Source organism: Myxocyprinus asiaticus, chromosome 10, assembly GCF_019703515.2.
Source record: "Myxocyprinus asiaticus isolate MX2 ecotype Aquarium Trade chromosome 10, UBuf_Myxa_2, whole genome shotgun sequence".
NCBI lineage: Eukaryota > Metazoa > Chordata > Actinopteri > Cypriniformes > Catostomidae > Myxocyprinus > Myxocyprinus asiaticus.
In genome coordinates, this window is record NC_059353.1 from 13,115,281 (window position 1) to 13,133,760 (window position 18,480).

An 18,480-nucleotide genomic window follows, 5' to 3' on the forward strand; every position below is an offset into this window, starting at 1 on the left:
AGTGCCGTCACCTCCCCTCTTCGAATGATTGGCTAGAGGAGGAGCTGTCGATCAAGAACTAGTGGACCAATAGGGATGCAAAACGCCCACTGATTTACATGAAACGCTACTCACAAGTTTTGGAAAATCAAGCGCAGAACTTGGAAACAAAAGCAAATTAAAAAAATACAGCATAAGCTTATAAAAAAATGAAAATATGAGCAAAATTGTCAGAGAGCACAAAAAACAGTAATATAACCAAGGAAAACATGATTTTGTTTTCAATTCTGATGACTTTGCTTTTTTTTTTTTTTTTTTTTTGCAGCATATTTTAAATGTGTTTATATATTTTTGATTCATGCTTCTTATTTTTTGATCTGCACTGATAAATTTGATCTGTACTTATTATTTTGATCTGCACTTATTCTGTTTTGATTCACGCTTATTATTTTTGGATCCGTGACCCCAATACGGGATTTTGATCCCATACAAATTCACTTGGAATCAAATAATAAAGCAGATCTTTTAAATTCACTGCCCGGAATTACCATAATCACTTATGTATAGTGCTGGAATTGAAGATCGGAATTAGATACATTTGGCAGAGACACACTGAAGTGGCCAAGTGTAAATAGGCCTGATAATACAACTTTGCCGAACGGATAACAGATATACATCCATCCAGATTGCAGCGATGTTGTCCTGAACTGTGTGAGATTGACTGTCAATGCACTGAACGTAGTTTCTCCAGCCGGAACATGTGACGGCCAGTACTTCTTTCTTGTGTTTACGAACATAACGTAATGACGTAAGGATGAACGACATAAGCCAGCGATTTCGCTCCAAATCCGAACGACAGCTCATAATATAAACAATTTTTATAGGCTTACTGTAGTGAATCGGAGTAAGGTAAGGAAATTGTTTTGAACACTGATTATTTATGTACTCAATCAATAATGGCAATTTGTTCATTTTTATCCAAAAACCTTAGTGCTGCTAATAATCTACAGTTGGTAGTTTTGCATTTTTAAGCTCAATACTTTTGAATAAATTGACTTTAAATTGTTTATTTGCACAGATTAGTTGCTTGATGTTTGGTATGTTTGGTTAGGTGTACCTATAGGTGGGGAGCCATATTTTGAAAATCTGCTTAGGGCCCCCAAAATACTAGGGCTGGCCGTAAAAAATAATTAAATGTAACCTACATTTCATGACAAGGATGAAAAATCAAGCCATTTTACATTAAATATTAATCATAGTATGTAATTGTTTCAGTGTCTGAAAATGTTCCTCTTTCATCTCTCCACTCTCTCCCAGCAATTCACATGAGTCTTTTATTTTTCCCCCTATCGTTTTCTTAGTGGTGTGTAGGAATTTAAAGGCAAAAAGGCATACAATTATGCTATTTTATCCCATTCTCCTATTGAAATTAGATAGAGATTAAGGGAGCTTAAATTTACAGTTACACAGATCAAATCATGCAGTTTTGATTTGTTTCATGAGAATGAGATTGTTTAAATATTTATTAATCTAAAATGTGATTTGTCACATTTAATGTTTTCTGTGTACTGGAAAATGTTTGTGGAACAGTTCACATGGTCAATGTGAATTCAAAATAATCCAGAGTGTGCTTGTGTTTGGAGTGAACTCATTTGAACTAGTTCTTTGGTTGAAAAATAATGCTTCCCATATCTTTGGTTGTTGATGTAAAATGCCATGTGTCCAATCAAACTATTCTGTATTTCGGGTGCAATGCATTTTATACAGTGAATTATTGGCTGCCCAGAGCACGAAATCATCGAACTCAAGAGACATTTAAAAACTAAACACCACAATGTAATTGTGGATATTGTCGGGCCTATGCAGTTTATGGTATTATTAATACATACAATAGCAGGAGATTCTTGTTTACTTTTGGACAGTAAACAATTTTGGTACTGTGTTGGGTCACCATTTGATGTCCAGTGTAAAATCTGGTGTAGTCCCACACAAATCTGACATAAAAGACTGATGAAAGCATGCAAAGACCACCACATCCTCCACCAGTCTAAACCCTACAGCCAAACCAAGTTGTTCATCCTTCTGCTACACCTGGAAAAGATAATCTACAAACAGAAATTGTGGGACGTGGTCAAAACAACCATTTTAGTTGTTTCATATTCATTCCCAATTTTGTTTTCTTCTTTTCTTCCTACTAAAGCCAAAGGCCTTGAAAGGAAGTGTGGAGAGCGAGTCATTTTTCTTTGGTCTGTCTGTGACAGAGGTTTGATAAATAGGCCTTAACTTCCCCTCTTTTCTACTCTCGCCTCATGAACAACCACACAGACACATGAATTATTAAAGTAAATTTCAGCAGCTCTGACTGCAACACTGAAAATATAAAGCCACAAACAGCACATGAATAAACAACTATTAGAGAAACAAACAACAAAACTCTTACAGTTTTAAGGCATGGACCATAAACTGACTTTTCATTGCAATTGCCAGCACTATAACCCTTCCAGTCATTACACCCATAAATGTCAAAATGGCTACCTTACATGCAACAAACTTGAATGTCTCAGAGCATTCAAGGCCTCTGTTAATACGGTAGAGCTACAAAAATAAATAAATAAATGTAGGTTAATAAAGACTCTGCTGAAAAACCAGCTTGGACCACTGTGAAATTTCATGCTAGTCAAGGCTTTATGCTAGTTATTTGCTGGTTTAACTGGTGGGCCAACTTAGCTGTTCATTTTAGTTCCGTTACGACAAAACTGTCCTTCCACATGACCTAGTTGAAACCTCTCTACAATAACACCAATATTCTAATATTGGCTATGGTGTTTGAGCCCAGCCTTTTTAGGCACGAAGCTGTCCGCTATAAAGCAGGTGCACAAACACCATTCCTCAGAATTTTCTTCCTTTAAGACAGCGATTCATTTCTCATCTAGAAGCCCTCTACTGCTTCGCCGTCGACTACATGAGTCAGTGGGCGGAATCTTCACGGCAACGAGAAGACTCTCCGCTCCCCTGCAGTGTTCCACCTCGCTGCCTGACGCTTCACTGGTGAACGGGCCGCTTCAGCATTCTGATTCCCCGCAGCGCTTTGGCAGGAGTTGTGTATCCTTATAAAGCAATTGTATATTTTTTGTGTGTATATATATATTAAAGAGTCACTTACCTGTTCACATCTTTTTAAAGATGTCATTCTGTTCCTTGTGTGAGAGGCACATCCCGCCGTCGGATCAGCATGACAACTGCATTCACTGTCTGGGCCGTGCCCACGCAGAGTCAGCTCTCATGGAGACAAACTGCCCTCACTGTGAGGGCATGACTCTCAAGATGCTTCGCTTGCAAATCGCTCTCTTTCTGAGGGACGATTCAGCCTCCCACCTACCTCTTCTGTGACACCCGAGGGATCACACGAGGAGGCACAGCGGGGCTGCGAGGTCAAGCAGGATGAATTTGAGGTGGTCCTCGTGCCAGCACATGCCCTGCGAGCCCCTCAATCTCCATGTAACATATCTATGCCGATACATTATGTGTGTGACGAGCTCCGGCATTCCGCAGGAGTGCACAGCCTCATCTCGTTCGGCGGTTCTGATGCTGGGGATGATGACGATGTCATGTCTCTCGCTGCATCAGGCGAGAGGTCAGTGAATGAAGCTGCCGCCCCTTCCCCCAGCGAGGAGCGTGTATACGGCACTGAAAAGAAGATGCTTCACGTTCTTTCAAGGGTGGTTGAAGAGCTCAATATCGAGTGGTCTCATTCAGAGGAACCTACACAATCTCGCCTTGATGAATGGTTCCTGCAGTCCGGATGCCGTCAAGCGACCACATCCCATAGATATTCCCTGAAGTTCATAACGAACTGTCAAAATCCTGGCACGTGCCCTATTCAGCTCCCCCGCGCAGCAATTACATCCTCTCTAATGTGGATCACAGGGAAGAAAACGATTATGCCCAAATACTCCACATGAAAGAGGCAATAGCGGCACATCTCTGCCCGGCGAGTAGTTCATTGTCGAGATTATGGACCCAGACGCAGGAGTAAAAATATAACACTATTTAATGAGTAAAAAGTTCAGATATATGTTGAAAAAATAGCCAGCAGCTCATGGTTGCCAGTATCATAATTTCGTTCAATGGGAGAAAGATGATGGGAGTAAAAGGCGCATGGATGCATTTTGTCATCAGAGGGACTTTATTGGGAGAGTACCGCACCTACCCCCACATCCGACACGTCCACCTCTACCACAAACTGAAGAGAAGGATAGGGGTTGATTAGAATTGGGGCCGAAACAAAGCGGCCTTTGAGGTTGGTGAAGGCTAATTCGGCATCCTGAGACCACCGAAACTCAGTTTTGGCAGAGGTGAGACCAGTCAGAGGCACGGCTAGTTGGCTGTAATTGCGAATAAAATGCCGGAAGAAATTGGCAAAACCCAGGAATCTCTGCAGGGCCTTGTGAGAATCCGGGGTTGGCCAATCCACCACAGCCTTAACCTTAGCTGGATCTATCTGAATTCCCTCCGGTGACACAATGAATCCTGCCGGGGTCAACTGAGCTCTGCCCACCTGCATGGGTTCTCATTCTGATGACTGGCTGATCGCACCGTGAAGACAGGAACTCCTAGGTGGCAGAAGGACGCTGGGAGTGTGCTCTGGACGAGAAGCTAGTGCCAACCTTGAGCGACGTTGAAGACATGAGTCCACTCAAATGGCGAGGTCGACCAACTCAACGAAGGTCTTGGGTAAGTCCAGAGCATAAATCTCGTCCTTGATGCGATCAGCCAAGCCATTCAGGAATAAGTCCTACTGCGCCTCCTCATTCCAGTTACAGCTGGCTGCCAACGTGCGAAACTCTATGGAGTAATCAGAGACAGACAAATTACCTTGTCATAGTTCCGCTAATACTCGGGCAGCCTCTCTGCCATGTGCCGAATGGTCGAAGACCTTCAGTAGCTCATTGGAAAATGACTGGAACAAGGAATAACCCACACTGCCGTGCCCCAAAGGCATGCTCGGCCCGACAGTAATGAGATGACATAAGCCACCTTGAAACCTTCAGTAGGAAAAGCAGATGGCTGCAAAGCAAAAGCTAAAGAACACTGAGACAGAAATGCTCTGCAGTAGTTCGGCTCACCCGAATAGCTCACTGGTGTGTTGATGCGAGGTTCGGATCGAAGCGTGGGCAGCATTGCTGGATCTATGGATGTTGATGGTGGCGGTACAGGGGACTCACTGGATGCTGGACTCTGTTGGACGATAGATGAGAGCTCAGTGAATCACGCCGCCAGAGCCTCGATGGCCGTCCTGGTGGTTTTAGCCAGTTCCTCCTGTTGGGTGATGCGTGATTCCTGGTTGGTAAGATATTGTTGTATCTGAGTGAGTCCTGCTGGGTCCATCTTGATCAGATTGTTATGTCAAGATATAAATAGGGCCCAGATGCAGGAGTAACAATATAACACTATTTAATGAGTGAAAAGTTCAGGTATATGATGAAAAAATATGAAGTAGCACAAACAATGGAACAGTCCAGAGACGAGGTGGAAGAAGATGAGGTGGAGGACTCTGACGGCAGCAGCTGCAGCTGCAGCGGGGTTGGAGTAGAGGTAATGTTTATTCCAGGGTGTGAGATGGTGACGACTGGAGCAGAGAGAAACAGAGGTGAGAAATCCTGGTGAATGGAGCTGATGGTAATGGCTGGAGCACAGGAAAATAGGCAAATATATCCAGACTAAAAAATACAGAGAACAGTGTGAGAACACAAGTAACAAAGCACACAACAAGGGAACGATCTGATACTGAACTGATACTGATACTGAAAAGGGCTGCTTATGAGGGAGAGAGAAGATAGTGTGCAGATGCCGAGCTAATCAAGAAGTGGCTGGTAATGAGCGTTGCTGGGCAACGCTGCTGCGTGATTAACTCTGCACCAACAACAACACAGAGACACACAGAAACAAACCAGTAGAATTAATCCTCCCATGACACTCATCCACACCCCATTCATCTTTCTAAGCCGTGTCGACTAACGTCCACACTGGCTGGAAAAGCATAGTCAGTGGCGGGCAAAACTGGTTCAGCAATCCACGCAATGACTGTGCTCCAAGTTTTGCACACACATTTTGCACAACCGCTTCCTATATCATGTATGAACATAAAAAGATTGTAAAAAGAATACAGCGCTCGCACGAGACGCTCACACTATTTCAATAAAGGGCTTTCCCACTTCAAGCCCACATATTCTGCACAATCGCTTCCCAATGGTGAGCAGCACATTATATCATGGTATGAACATACCAAATGCCCTCTGTCCTGTTATGTGGACACATGGCGAGCTCTTACTGGCATTCTGACTGGGTGCTAAAAAAACTATCGAACATAATTATACAATCCAATTTACACGTCAGCCAGCCTGTTTCAATGGTGTTCTGTCTTCCACGGTTCCATCCGAAGACGTGCCGGTGTTGCGAACCAAAATATAGAATCTTATCGCAAAGAACGTGATAGAGTTTATTGCATATGTATTAATAAGCCTGCTGTCCCAAGTCCTCATGGGCGTGTCAGAGCTGGTGTTTACAACGATCGAGCACAATATATGATCCGGCCACACGATATGCTGGTGTTGCGTGCACAGTCTGCGACACACACAGTGGGATTTACAGCTGTTATTTCCTCATTCTGGAGAAGGAGGCAAGCTTCGGCCCATTCTAGTTCTGAAATGCTTGAATCACGTGCTCATGATGCGCCCATTCAAAACGTTAACTCAGAAACAGATCTTATCCCACATCCGTCCTCGGGACTGATTTGTGTCAATAGATCTGTAGGACATGTACTTAATGTACTAATTGCACTGCGTTACAGCCGGCTTTTTAGATTCGCGTTCGAGGGGACTGCTTATCAATTTAAAGTCCTTCATTTCAGTCAGTCTCTGGCTCCCTGCACGTCCACAAAATGTGTCAATGCGGCACTCGCCCCTTTGAAAATGAATGGTGTGTGTGTGTTTTGAATTACCTCAGCAATTGGCTATTACTAGCCAATCAGAGCAATACTGAGCGAACACAGAGACTTGCTGCTTTGCCATATGGAAAATCTGGTCTAATGTCAACTGGTCAGAAGCACACTTTCCCCCAGCCAGTTAATCTCCTGCGTGCGCACCTCATAAATGAGCGCATACAGAGCATTCGTCAGTGTTTGTTCCAGTTCAAACTGAAAAAACAGTACCACTGAAGTCATTTCATTTTCATGTGCATTGTGGTAACTCTCCATTGTCTGGCTGCTCTAGCATCATGGACAGTGCCAGCCTTCTACCAACAGGTTGTAATGCTGGGTCAAGTTTCAGAAAGAAACTACTGACCACAAATGCATCCAACACAGCTTGTGGCATGGTGCATAATGGATGCCTGGCTTTCCACACCTGGAAACAGGTGCGAAACGGCCATGACATGTCAACCGCCTAGAGCTACTGGCTGTCTTTCTAGCTTTGAGAGCTTTTCATTCCAATATTGTGAATCACCACATTCTGATTCATTCGGACAACACAATAGTAGTGGCATATATATGTCGCCATGTCACGCTGGCCCACGTATGGCCAGCGAAACGCAAGTATGTGCTTTTGTTTGCCTCCTTCATTCTGTCATCAGCAAAGTCTGAGTGGGCATGGAAACAGTTCTGGTAATTGTGCCAAAATGGCCCAATAAGTCCTGGTTTTTGGAGATGGTAGAAATACTGGACGGGCCTCCATGGAAAATACAGCTGAAGAAAGATCTTCTCTCTGAAACACAAGGCATGATTTGGCATCCCCAGCCAGAGCTGCGAAGCCTACACATGTGGCCTTTGAGTGGAGCATGCTAAATATGCCAGAACTGATGCATTCAGTCATGAACACCATTTTACAGGCCAGAGCGCCGTCCACGAGACACTTCTATGTGCTAAAATGGAATGTGTTCACTGACTGGTGTCTTTCACATGGCAAAGACCCAGTAAACTGCCCCATATATTAAATTCTCATATTTCTACAAGAGCAATTAGATGCAGGACTCCGTCAGTGCTCAAAGTTTATGTGGCGACTATATCTGCATATCACGCACCTGGAGCCAACACCATTAAAGGCAAACATGATTTAATCATAAAGTTCCTTAGAGGAGCAAGATGATTAAATCCACCTCGGCCAGCTACAGTCCCAACTTGGGACCTAACTTTGGTCCTAAATTCACTCGCAGGGCCCCCCTTTGAGCCTTTGGACTCTGTTGATTTGCGCATTCTCTCCATTAAGACCGCACTACTGCTGGCTCTGGCCTCAGTAAAACAGGTCATTGACTTACATACACTATCAATTGACAATTCATGTCTGGAGTTTGGCCCCGGTCTTTCAAAAGCCCCTTCAAACCCAGAAAAGGCTATGTGCCTAAGGTTTTAACCACGCCCTTCAGAGCGTAGTTGGTTCACCTTAAAGCCTTCTTCCCTCCTCCATTTAATTTGGATGAGGAACAATCCTTGCATTTGTTATGCCGTGCGGGCACTACACACATACATTAAGTGCACCTGCCAGTTCAGAATGTCTGATCAGCACTTCGTATGCTATGGAGGATGCATGAAAGGAATGTCCGTCTCCAAGCAAACACTTTCTCACTGGATCGTTGATGCGATTGCCCTGGCTTATGAGTCGCAGGGTAAGATTTGCCAAATTGGTGTTAAAGCACACTCAGCTAGAGGCATGGCCTCCTCATGGGCATGAACGAACAGTGTGTCTTTACAAGACATATGTTTTGCAGCAGGATGGCCTTCTCAAAACATATTTGCAAGGTTTTTCAACCTAAAGGTAATGTATCTCTCTTCACAAGTCCTCTCTGTTTAAAGCGCTTGCTATTTCGTTTGCCAAACATATACTTATGCCCCTCTCCTTAAGTACATGCTCCTCATCATTTTACACAACCGCCTGCATTCAGGCCGTTGTAATTTACCATAAAGTCACAAGCACTTACATTATAAATAAACTCCCTTCCCGACTGGGTTCGTGAAGGGGTTCATTCATACTATATGACTATAGTTCATATATTCATTCTGAGTGCTCCCCTCCTGGCCCAACATGAGGGTCACTCACTTGTGGCATACTCATGTTGGCTGCCATCCCACAGAACTGCGGCGTTATGTTTCCTCTCTGGAAGGATATGTCGTGTAGTGCGGAGTGATGGGATTCTGTTCCCCATATGCGTTGCATGCAATGTCAAGTGTACTGAGTCGTAAGGGAACGTTGCAAGTTGCAAGTTGCAAATCCCTGAAATAATGTTTGCAAAGCAACCCAAATTGATATTTCATAAAGTTAAGATTGAGAGAATGCCAAGCATGCAGCTGTTTGCAAGGCAACTGGTGGCTACATTGAAGAATCTAAACTAAAGATTAAACTAAAAATAGTTTTTATATGTTTTTGTTTGTTTTTGGTCCCAAAATTCTCATAACTCCATATGTGTTATTATTAAAGACTTTACTATCCTTCTAAAGAGTGAGTGTGTCCAAACTTTGTCTGGTAATGTATGTAATACAGGAAAAAACAAAAACACTCTTGGCAGGGAAAAACGTCTTGGTTACTGATGTAACCTCTGTTCCCTGATGGAGGGAACGAGACGTTGTGTTGATGTAGTGACACTAAGGGTTCGATCTTGAGAGCCCCAGTCACCTTTGCTTAAAATAGAAAAGGCCAATGAGAACTGGCCAGTGGAATTTGCATGCCACTCTCTGCCCCGGACATATGGGTATAAAAGGAGATGGCGTGCACCACTCATTCAGATTTATGCTGAGGAGCCAATAGAGAGTCCCGGCCATGCCAGTGGCCGGTTCAGACCCGCGGCAGGAGGGACACAACATCTCGTTCCCTCCATCAGGGAACAGAGGTTACATCAGTAACCAAGACGTTCCCTGACTGTCTCGATGTGACGTTGTGTCAATGTAGTGACATTAGGGGTTCCTATAGGAAACGCTGCAGGCGCTGAACCGTGTCACGAGGTACAGAAGAGTGGACATGGGCAAGCTGCTGTGTGCCTTGCAGCGAGCGCTCAACCACGTCGTGACCTTCCAGCGAGTTAGGTAAGGCATCTCCCTAGTCCCGTTAAGGGGGGAGGAGGCACTTACCCAAGGAGGCTACTGGCAGAGCCTTTCCTGATTTGCTGTTAAGCAATTTCCCACCAAGCACTTTCTAGAATAGCGCTGGGAAGTGCTCTTCCCTCTCCAGGAGGGAGGGCACTACAGAGAACATATCCTACCGGAGGGAGATTAACATGTGGAGAATACCTCACATGGACTTACCAACAGGGAAGTTCACATATGGAATGATACCACCAGATGACCCTATCTACAGAGAGGATATGCAGCAACAGTGGCCAAGGCAGAGAAAGCTCTGGCGAGGGGAAACACATGGTTCACCTATGGGGAAACCGAACAGTGGAAACTCATCATACGGGATTACAAAGGGGAATCACCACGTATGGAGCACTGAGCTGGAGCACATGGGGTCACCTGAAAAGGGGCATACCACGAGTACTGGGCCTGGTGCCATAACTCCTCCGCCGAATTTGTCACCGAACAGTGCTTAGGAATTAAAGATGCATCCGGGTTTCACCAGATAAGGGGAACTACTGTGGACAAAATGTGCACATTAACACCTTTGAAAAAGGGGAAAGGTGCAATGCTAGTGGTACACCCAACTGGCCGCCTGGCCTACCTGCTGTTACCGTGTAACACTCAGGTCGAAACCAGCTCTATGCGTAGGTTTTAAAACCTCGCAAAGGTATTGGGTGTAGCCCAGCCCGCAGCACTGCATATGTCTGCTAGAGAGGCCCCCCTTGCCAGTGCCCAGAAGGACACAACACCTCTAATGAAGTGCGCCCAGACTCCCAAGCAGTACGGCAATTCCTGCAATTGGTATGTGAGGAAAATGTCATCCACAATCCAATGGGCCAGCCTCTGCTTGGAGACAGCTTTCCCCTTCTGTTGCCCTCCAAAACAGACAAAGAGCTGCTCTGAGTGTCTAAAGCTCTGTGTGTGGTCCAGATAGATGTGTAGGGCATGAACTGGACCCAGCAACGACAAGCCCAGGTCTTCCTCCTCTGAAGGGAGCGCTTGCAGTTTCACCACCTGGGGCTGAAAGGGAGTGGTGGGAACTTTAGGCATGTAACCGGGCCGGGGTCTCAAGATAACATGAGAGTGTGCTGCTCAAATTCCAAGCATTCGCTGGTGACCACCCTCTTGATGGAAGTGAGTGCCACCAGGAGGGCCATCTTCAGAGACAAAGTGCTGAGCTCGGCCTGCTCCACGGGCTCAAAGGGGGCTCTCTGCAGGGCAGGTAGGACCACAGAGAGATCCCAAGAGGGAATCAGGTGCGGTTTAGGAGGATTCAACCTCCTCACGCCCTTTAGGAACCTGTTGATCAGGTCACGCTGTCGTGAGGGTCTCCCGTCCAGTGTATCATGGTATGCTGCTATGGCAGCCATGTACACTTTCAGGGTAGAGGGAGACAGCCATCTCTCCAGCCCTTCCTGAATGAGAGACAGCAGAGACCCAACGGAGCATCTCTGTTGGTCTTCCCACGGGAAGAACACCAGTTCGTGAAGAGATGCCACTTCAAGGCATACAGCCACCTCGTAGAGGGGATCCAAGAATCAAGTCCAGTTGGGCCAGTATGGCGCAATGAACAGGACTTGCTGCTCATCCTCCCTGACTTTGCACAGAGTCTGTGCAATGAGGCTCACAGGAGGAAACGCATACTTGCGTAGCCCCCGAGGCCAGCTGTGCTCCAAGGCATCCGTGCCGAGGGTCTACTTGCGCCTCCCCAAATCTCTCCCAAATCAGCTGGGCTACATGGGGGTGGAGTCTACACTCCCTGCGGAGCGTTTCCTGCCACGAGAGCGCGTCTGCTGCACAGTTGAGGACGCCGGAGGGTGAGTGGCTTGCAGAGACTTCAACGTCTGCTGACTCCAAAGGAGGAGGCGAGGGTGAGTTGCGACATGTGATGCGAGCATACGCCGCCTTGGCGGTTTATGTACGCAACGGTCGCTGTGTTGTCGATCCGGACCAACACATGCTTGGCCTGAATCAATGGCTGAAGCCTCTTCAGGGCCAGCAATACCACCAGCCACTCTAAGCAGTTGATATGCCATTGGAGTCGGGGCCCTTTACAATGCCCTGACACTGCCTGCCCGTTGCACACAGCGCCCCAGCCTGAGTTCGAGGTGTCTGTCATGACCACGACCTGCTCTAGGGGAACACCTGCCCGTAGAAATGCCAGGTCCAACCAAGAGCTGAAAGTCTGACAGCACTGTGGCGTGATGGTCAAACGTCAGGTGCCGTGGCACCATGCCAACCTCAGGACTCGAGTCTGTAGCCAGTGCTGAAGCCGTCTCATATGCATAAACCTGAGGGGGAGAACCACCTCCGAGGATGCCATATACCCCAGGAGCCTCTGACATTTTTTCTGCCACCGCTACCTTCTGCCTGAAGGTCTTCATTCGGTCGTAAGACATGCCTTGAGAGTGACCATACCAAGAAAAGAGATGCTCTGCACAGGGGAGAGCTTCCTCTTTTCCCAGTTGATCTGAAGCCTGAGTTGGTCGAGGTGCTGAAGCACAAGGTCCCTGTGTGCACACAGTAGATATCGTGAGTGAGCTAGGATTAGCCAGTCGTCGAGATAATTGAGAATGTGTATGTCCTTTTCCCTCAGCGGGACCAGGGCAGAGACAGGGACAGACCGAAGGGGAGGACCTTGTACTGGTATGCTCATCCCTCAAAGGCAAACCGAAGAAAGGGTGTGTCTAGGAAGGATGTGCCCGGAGGACGGAGGCACCCTCACCCCACACTGTAGTGGAGAGGATGTCACTGAACCTGGGTGGGCGTCTGGCAAACTGGATCACGTAGCCGAGGGGAATTGTCCTGATGAGCCACTGCGAGGGGCTGGAGAGCACTAACCAGGCCTCCAGTCTCCGCGACAGCACACCAAGGGGACGACTGGACTTACTGTGCCCGGGCAGGGTGGTTTATGTCAAGGCAGAGCAGGTGCCCCACCTGGAAGGCAGCCCAGGGGGGACGTGCTGCTTTATAAGCCTGCAACTGTGGCCGGTGACTGGGGCGGGCAAGCGACCCCAGAGACCAGCACACTTACCTGTTCGCCAGCTGTCTCTCAACAGAGAACAAGGGAACGGGAGGTTCGCCTGATTGATCGGAAAGACTTCCAGCGCCTGGCCGTTGCGAGTGCGATGGTCCAGGGAATGAGGAAACTGCTCTTTTATGGACCATGTGATGCCCAGAGGGCACTCGGCGATGGAATACTCACCACACGCTGGCCCAAGGGCGATGGTGGGTCTGGAGAGATCACCCGGGGCCAGACCAGTCAGAATTAGTTGCCTCATCCCTGGGCTGCCCGTATCAGGACCACCTCGAAGCCCGTCTGGGGTTCTTGGGTACCGGCTGAGGATATCTTTCTCTGAGGCCGGTGTACGGGCTCCGATAGTACAGGAGCTGGGGCCGGCACCGCAGGGAAACGGCTCTGGTGAGAAGCAGACGGGGCACGGGACTTCGAAGGCCTGAAGGTAGCCGAGTCGCACCGTGGCAGAATGTGCTTAATCGCCTCATTCTGCTTCCTTACCGTCGAGAACTGATGGGTGAAATCCTCGACAGTGTCGCCAAAAAGCCCCCCTTGGGAGATGGCCGCATCGAGAAAGCGGACTTTCTTGGCGTCACACATCTCTGCAAGGTTGAGAGTGTAAGAGTGGACATCGTCCAGCCCAGGGCGTGTGCCGTGACCTTCGTCACACGTAAGGCGAGGTCGGTCGCAGTACGCAGTTCCTGCATCAGCCCCAGATCAGTCCTACCCTCATGTAGATCTTTCAGCACCTTGGCCTGGTGGACCTGCAGGATGGCCATGGTGTGCAGGGTGGAAGTGGCCTGACCCACGGCCTTGTAAGCCTTCGTCATTAAAGAGGAAGAGAACTTACAGGCCTTGGAAGGGAGCCTTAGTCGGTCACGCCAGGTGGCTGCACCCTGCAGGCATAAATGCACCGCTATGGCGCACTCTACCTGGGGAAGCTCGACATATCCCTTAGCCGCTCCGCCGTCGAGGGTAGTCAGAGTGCACGAGCCCGCGAAGTGTGTACGGGCAGAAAAAGCTGCCTTCCATGACTTCGTTAGCTCCTTGTACACTTCCGGGAAGAAAGGCACTGGGGCGGGGCGTGGCCATGAGTCACGCTCCGAGCCCAGAAACCAATAATCCAGCCACTAATGCTCAGGGCAGTGTGGAGGGTTCCACTTTAGCCCGATGTTTGCAGCCGCCCTGGCAACCCTCCGATGCTGCGACCGAAAGCTCACCCTCGTCGCGGGCCGCCTGCATCACTAGACAGCTCTTCTGGATAGAACGAGCGTGCTCGGGGATGGGAGGTTCGCGGGGCTGAGCCGGCGGAAACGCTCCCATGTCCACATCCAGATCGCCCGCGGTGCTTGCCGACCCGGCCGGCTGAGCATCAGCCCAGGATGGACCAGGTTGGGGAGCAGCTGCGGTGGCTCCTTGCTTCATGAAGAAGGAAGTGAGCCGCAACCGCAACGTTCTCATGGGCATGTTCTCGCAATTCCACGAAAGCTGCCTTGGCGTGCTGGTGCCCCAAGCACTCGAGACAGATTTCATGGCTGTCCGGAGGGGAGAGATAATGGCCACATCCAGTAGTGCAAACGCGGAAGGACATCTTTAAAAGACGGCAAGCGTTTGCGCGAGCTCTTTTAGAAGGAAATATACTCTTTTGAAAATACTCTTTTAGCACCCGTAGACTCAGCTGCCGAAGTGCCCAGGGGAAGCACAACACTCGACCGTGCAAGGGTGACCGCTGATATACGGGGTAAAATCCAGCAGCGTAAGTGAAAGGTGAGAGGACGAACACAAGCATGCATTCAGCTCCAAAGAAAAAATCTGAATGAGTGGTGCACGCCATCTCCTTTTATACCCGTATGTCCGGGGCGGAGAGTGGCATGCAAATTCCACTCGCCAATTCTCATTGGCCTTTTCTATTTTAAACAAAGGTGATTGGGGCACTCAAGATGGAACCCCTAGTGTCACTACATCGACACAACGTCGAGTGAGTGACAGACAGGGAACTCATAGAGGATTGAGTGATGGATTCTGGGATTCAGAGCCAGCCAAAATGAGTTTGGCCGCCAGGAGCAAGTGCTGTGGGGCCTACAACACTGACATTTATATTAAGAAATACTATGTGACACCTGAGGCTAGTGTAAGGTTTGAGACACAGTCCATCTTAGCACTGTTATTATTGTGGTGTGGTGGTCTTGTTCTGGGGCAGGAGAGGGAATTAGGGTGGATAACAAGGTAGAGTAGGAGGCAACAGTAATGTAGACGATTTAGGGACCAATTTCATTCATCATACATGCTAAAGAGGATACAAGGAGTCACCGTAACAGCAAAAAATTATGCAAAGTGATGCTCTGGGGTATTGAACAGGAGGCAGGGCCATCTCTAGACCTGGGCTGAAGGAGATGTAGTCATCTCTAGACCTGGGCTGAAGGAGCTGTAGTCCCAAATCTTTTCAGTTTTAAAGGCACGTGGGCACAGAATGTACATTAACTTTGACTATATTATTGAGGCATTATAAAACAGATAGTTCAGACTCAAAATTCTGATTGGAGGAGCTTTGTTCAAAGCCATTTTATAATGGCTATAAATGTACACCTCTGATCACATTCTATATTAAGAATGCCTGGTTGCTGCATTGCTTGGCAAGTAAACAACCTACAGTCAGGACAATGAACTATGTTACTTGCAGAAGAATTGTTTATTCCAATAATAATAAATAATAAAGTTACCTCTTTAACCCTTAAACTTATCCCTCGGGTCTTTAGAGACCCAGGACCACATTCCACCCCCTTTACCTCATCCATTTTTTGGAGTTGTGCCCACACGTCTTTAGTATTCCTCAATCTTTCTCTTATAAATAGTGTAACACACACACACACAAAAAAAGTCAAAATTGCAACACATTTTACCAAAAGTGTATAGGGTCTCTAGAGACCCGAGGTCTGTAAGACTGTAGTTTTGTCCGCACTTTCAGAAATTATATTTTTTATGGTTATTTCATATCTATTTAAGTTTACTAACACAAGATATCGGTTTCTTTGTTTATTACAAGAGAATTGAGTACTATATTTGTGCAAATAAACAATATATCACATTGATTTTCTGTGCAACAATGAATAATCAACAGTGATGAATTATCGGTATCCCATATGCGTGTACACATACATATTATACTTTTTATTTCTTACTCAAGGTGGCACTGATGTTTCAGTGATTGATTTGATTTACATTTGACATTGCTAGCTGATGTAGAAACAACATTGAAGTAAACTATAGCAAGTGTAACACATGAACAGTATGATATGGCTATTGTCAATTGGATGTACAACTGAAATAAGTTGTTCATCTATTTAGGCTCAATAAGTGTCTGAGAAAATATATATGTGTAACGTATGTGTAACTTAAGTGTAGCTGATGTGTATCTTATGTGTAGATTACATGTTATGTGCAGATCAATATGTGTTTGACAGCCAGTTGCATCTCATGAAATTTCAGTGTGAAAATAATGAATCCTGTTCTTAATTTGTCCTGATTTGTTGCATTTTGTCTTTGATATATGAAAAATAAAACATCAAAATATATTTTATTTTATTATTTTCTAATTATCTTAAAATTTGACACTATCTGTGCATTTTGTACATCCATTTTTGATAGATATAAAGTGCCAGGTCTCTAAAGACCCGAATATTTAAGAGTGCTTGGGGAAATTTACATGCATTTAAGGGTTAATCAAACATTTTAAAACGTATAATTCTGACCCTGAATTCTGATTGGCTGAGCCACGTTCAATGCACAGGCAGTTCCAGTCAGTTTTAATCACCGTTCTATATTAATGCGCCTTCTCGCTGTCCTCCGTAATGACACATTACGAGAGTTTTATGCCTCTATTCAAACGAATTCCAGAAGCGAATATAGTGTCAGAGCTGGGATTAACTATCACATCACAAAACAACAGCATCAAGTCATGCAGTGTCATCTTTAAATTAACTGTGACACTAGGTGGAGAGAAGGTAACCGGGACCCATCAGATGCGTCTTTCGCTGTCCGGCAAGATGATTTATATTGTAATATGATAAATATTCATTTAAAATGGCTGCTTTACTCAACATGTGCACCTATAGTGGGCGCCCCACGATCACACATCGCTGACTGAAGCTCTGAATGGAGACTGTTTCATAACACGCAGCCTTTTGCTGTTTTGAAATTGAGCAATGCCACATTGTGATTTTATTCTTAATTCAATCAATCGTGCAGCCTTAAAGGTGCTGTAAGCTATTTTTTCATGGAAAGTTATGCAAAAAATAATCCTACTCCCTGAAAGATTTCACTAAAATAACTGCCCTGAGATATCACACCAATCACTGTGACAGTTATAATCTCTGTAAAAGGTCAAATAAATAGTGTCCGTGGACTGCAGACATATTCGTTCTGTAGCCAATCAGGCAGTGTCTGAGGCTCTTTCTGCCTGTCATCCAGTGGCGGATTTAGGCATGGGCGACATGGGCAGTTGCCCAGGGCGGCATCTTGTGGGGGGGTAGCATGAAGCCATACTACCCCCCCGGTCAACTGCTTTTGAGGGCGTGTTGAAGCGGGTTTCGCCCAGGGCACCATGCAAGCTAGAACCGCTACTGCTGTCATCATTTTGGGTGTTCTCATAGTGTTGTCATTGCAGCGAATTATTGAGGCTTAATGCTATATTATTATTTATAATTTGTCAGTTGAGGGCACTATTTCGCTACTGTTGTGTTTGACAAGCATGGGAACATGCTTTGTGTCGGTTTCAATGGTATCAGTGCAGTGTTTTGGAAAGAGGGGGTGTGGCTAAATCAACGGCTCAGCCTCGTGGAAGTTAGAATGACTAAAATCGCTTACAGCACCTTTAATAGATAATATCTCAGAGGTCAATGTCTATAGGATTAGAGTGTTTTGGATTATTTTCACCACATCATGAACAGTAAGTGCAACTTTTTCAACTGTAATGTCAGCAATGCCGCTTTTTCCTCATTAATGTGAAAATGACAATGAATAGGAATTCAATATTACATGTTCTAAGGAGTGCCAACCCTTCTATATGGGGTTAGAAATGTTTCTAATTAACATACAAATGTAAAGAGATTCACAAATAAAAAAAATGGTTCACAAATAAAAAGAATGAAATTTACAAATATATGTTAGGAGTTTCACAAAAATAAATTGAATTCACAAATAAATAAAATTAGATTTGCAAATAAAAAATGATTTACAAATATATGTTTTAACTCACAAACACAACTCAGTCCAGCATTCATTTGTGGATCACTTGCTGTGCATTTGTGACTTCTGAAACATTTATTGTGCGAGAGCTTCAGGCAATCCACAAATAGGTGGACTCCACCCATCGTGTACTCAAGCC

The 18,480-nt window shown here is 46.0% G+C and overlaps 1 protein-coding gene across 1 annotated transcript; it reads right to left on the reverse strand.

Annotated features, from left to right (window-relative positions):
• Positions 1-4,165: 4,165 nt before the first annotated feature.
• LOC127447353 (uncharacterized) lies at positions 4,166-4,543 on the reverse strand. Its single transcript, XM_051709173.1, has one exon. It carries the CDS (start codon positions 4,541-4,543, stop codon positions 4,166-4,168), a length of 378 nt encoding a protein of 125 aa, XP_051565133.1.
• Positions 4,544-18,480: the final 13,937 nt, after the last annotated feature.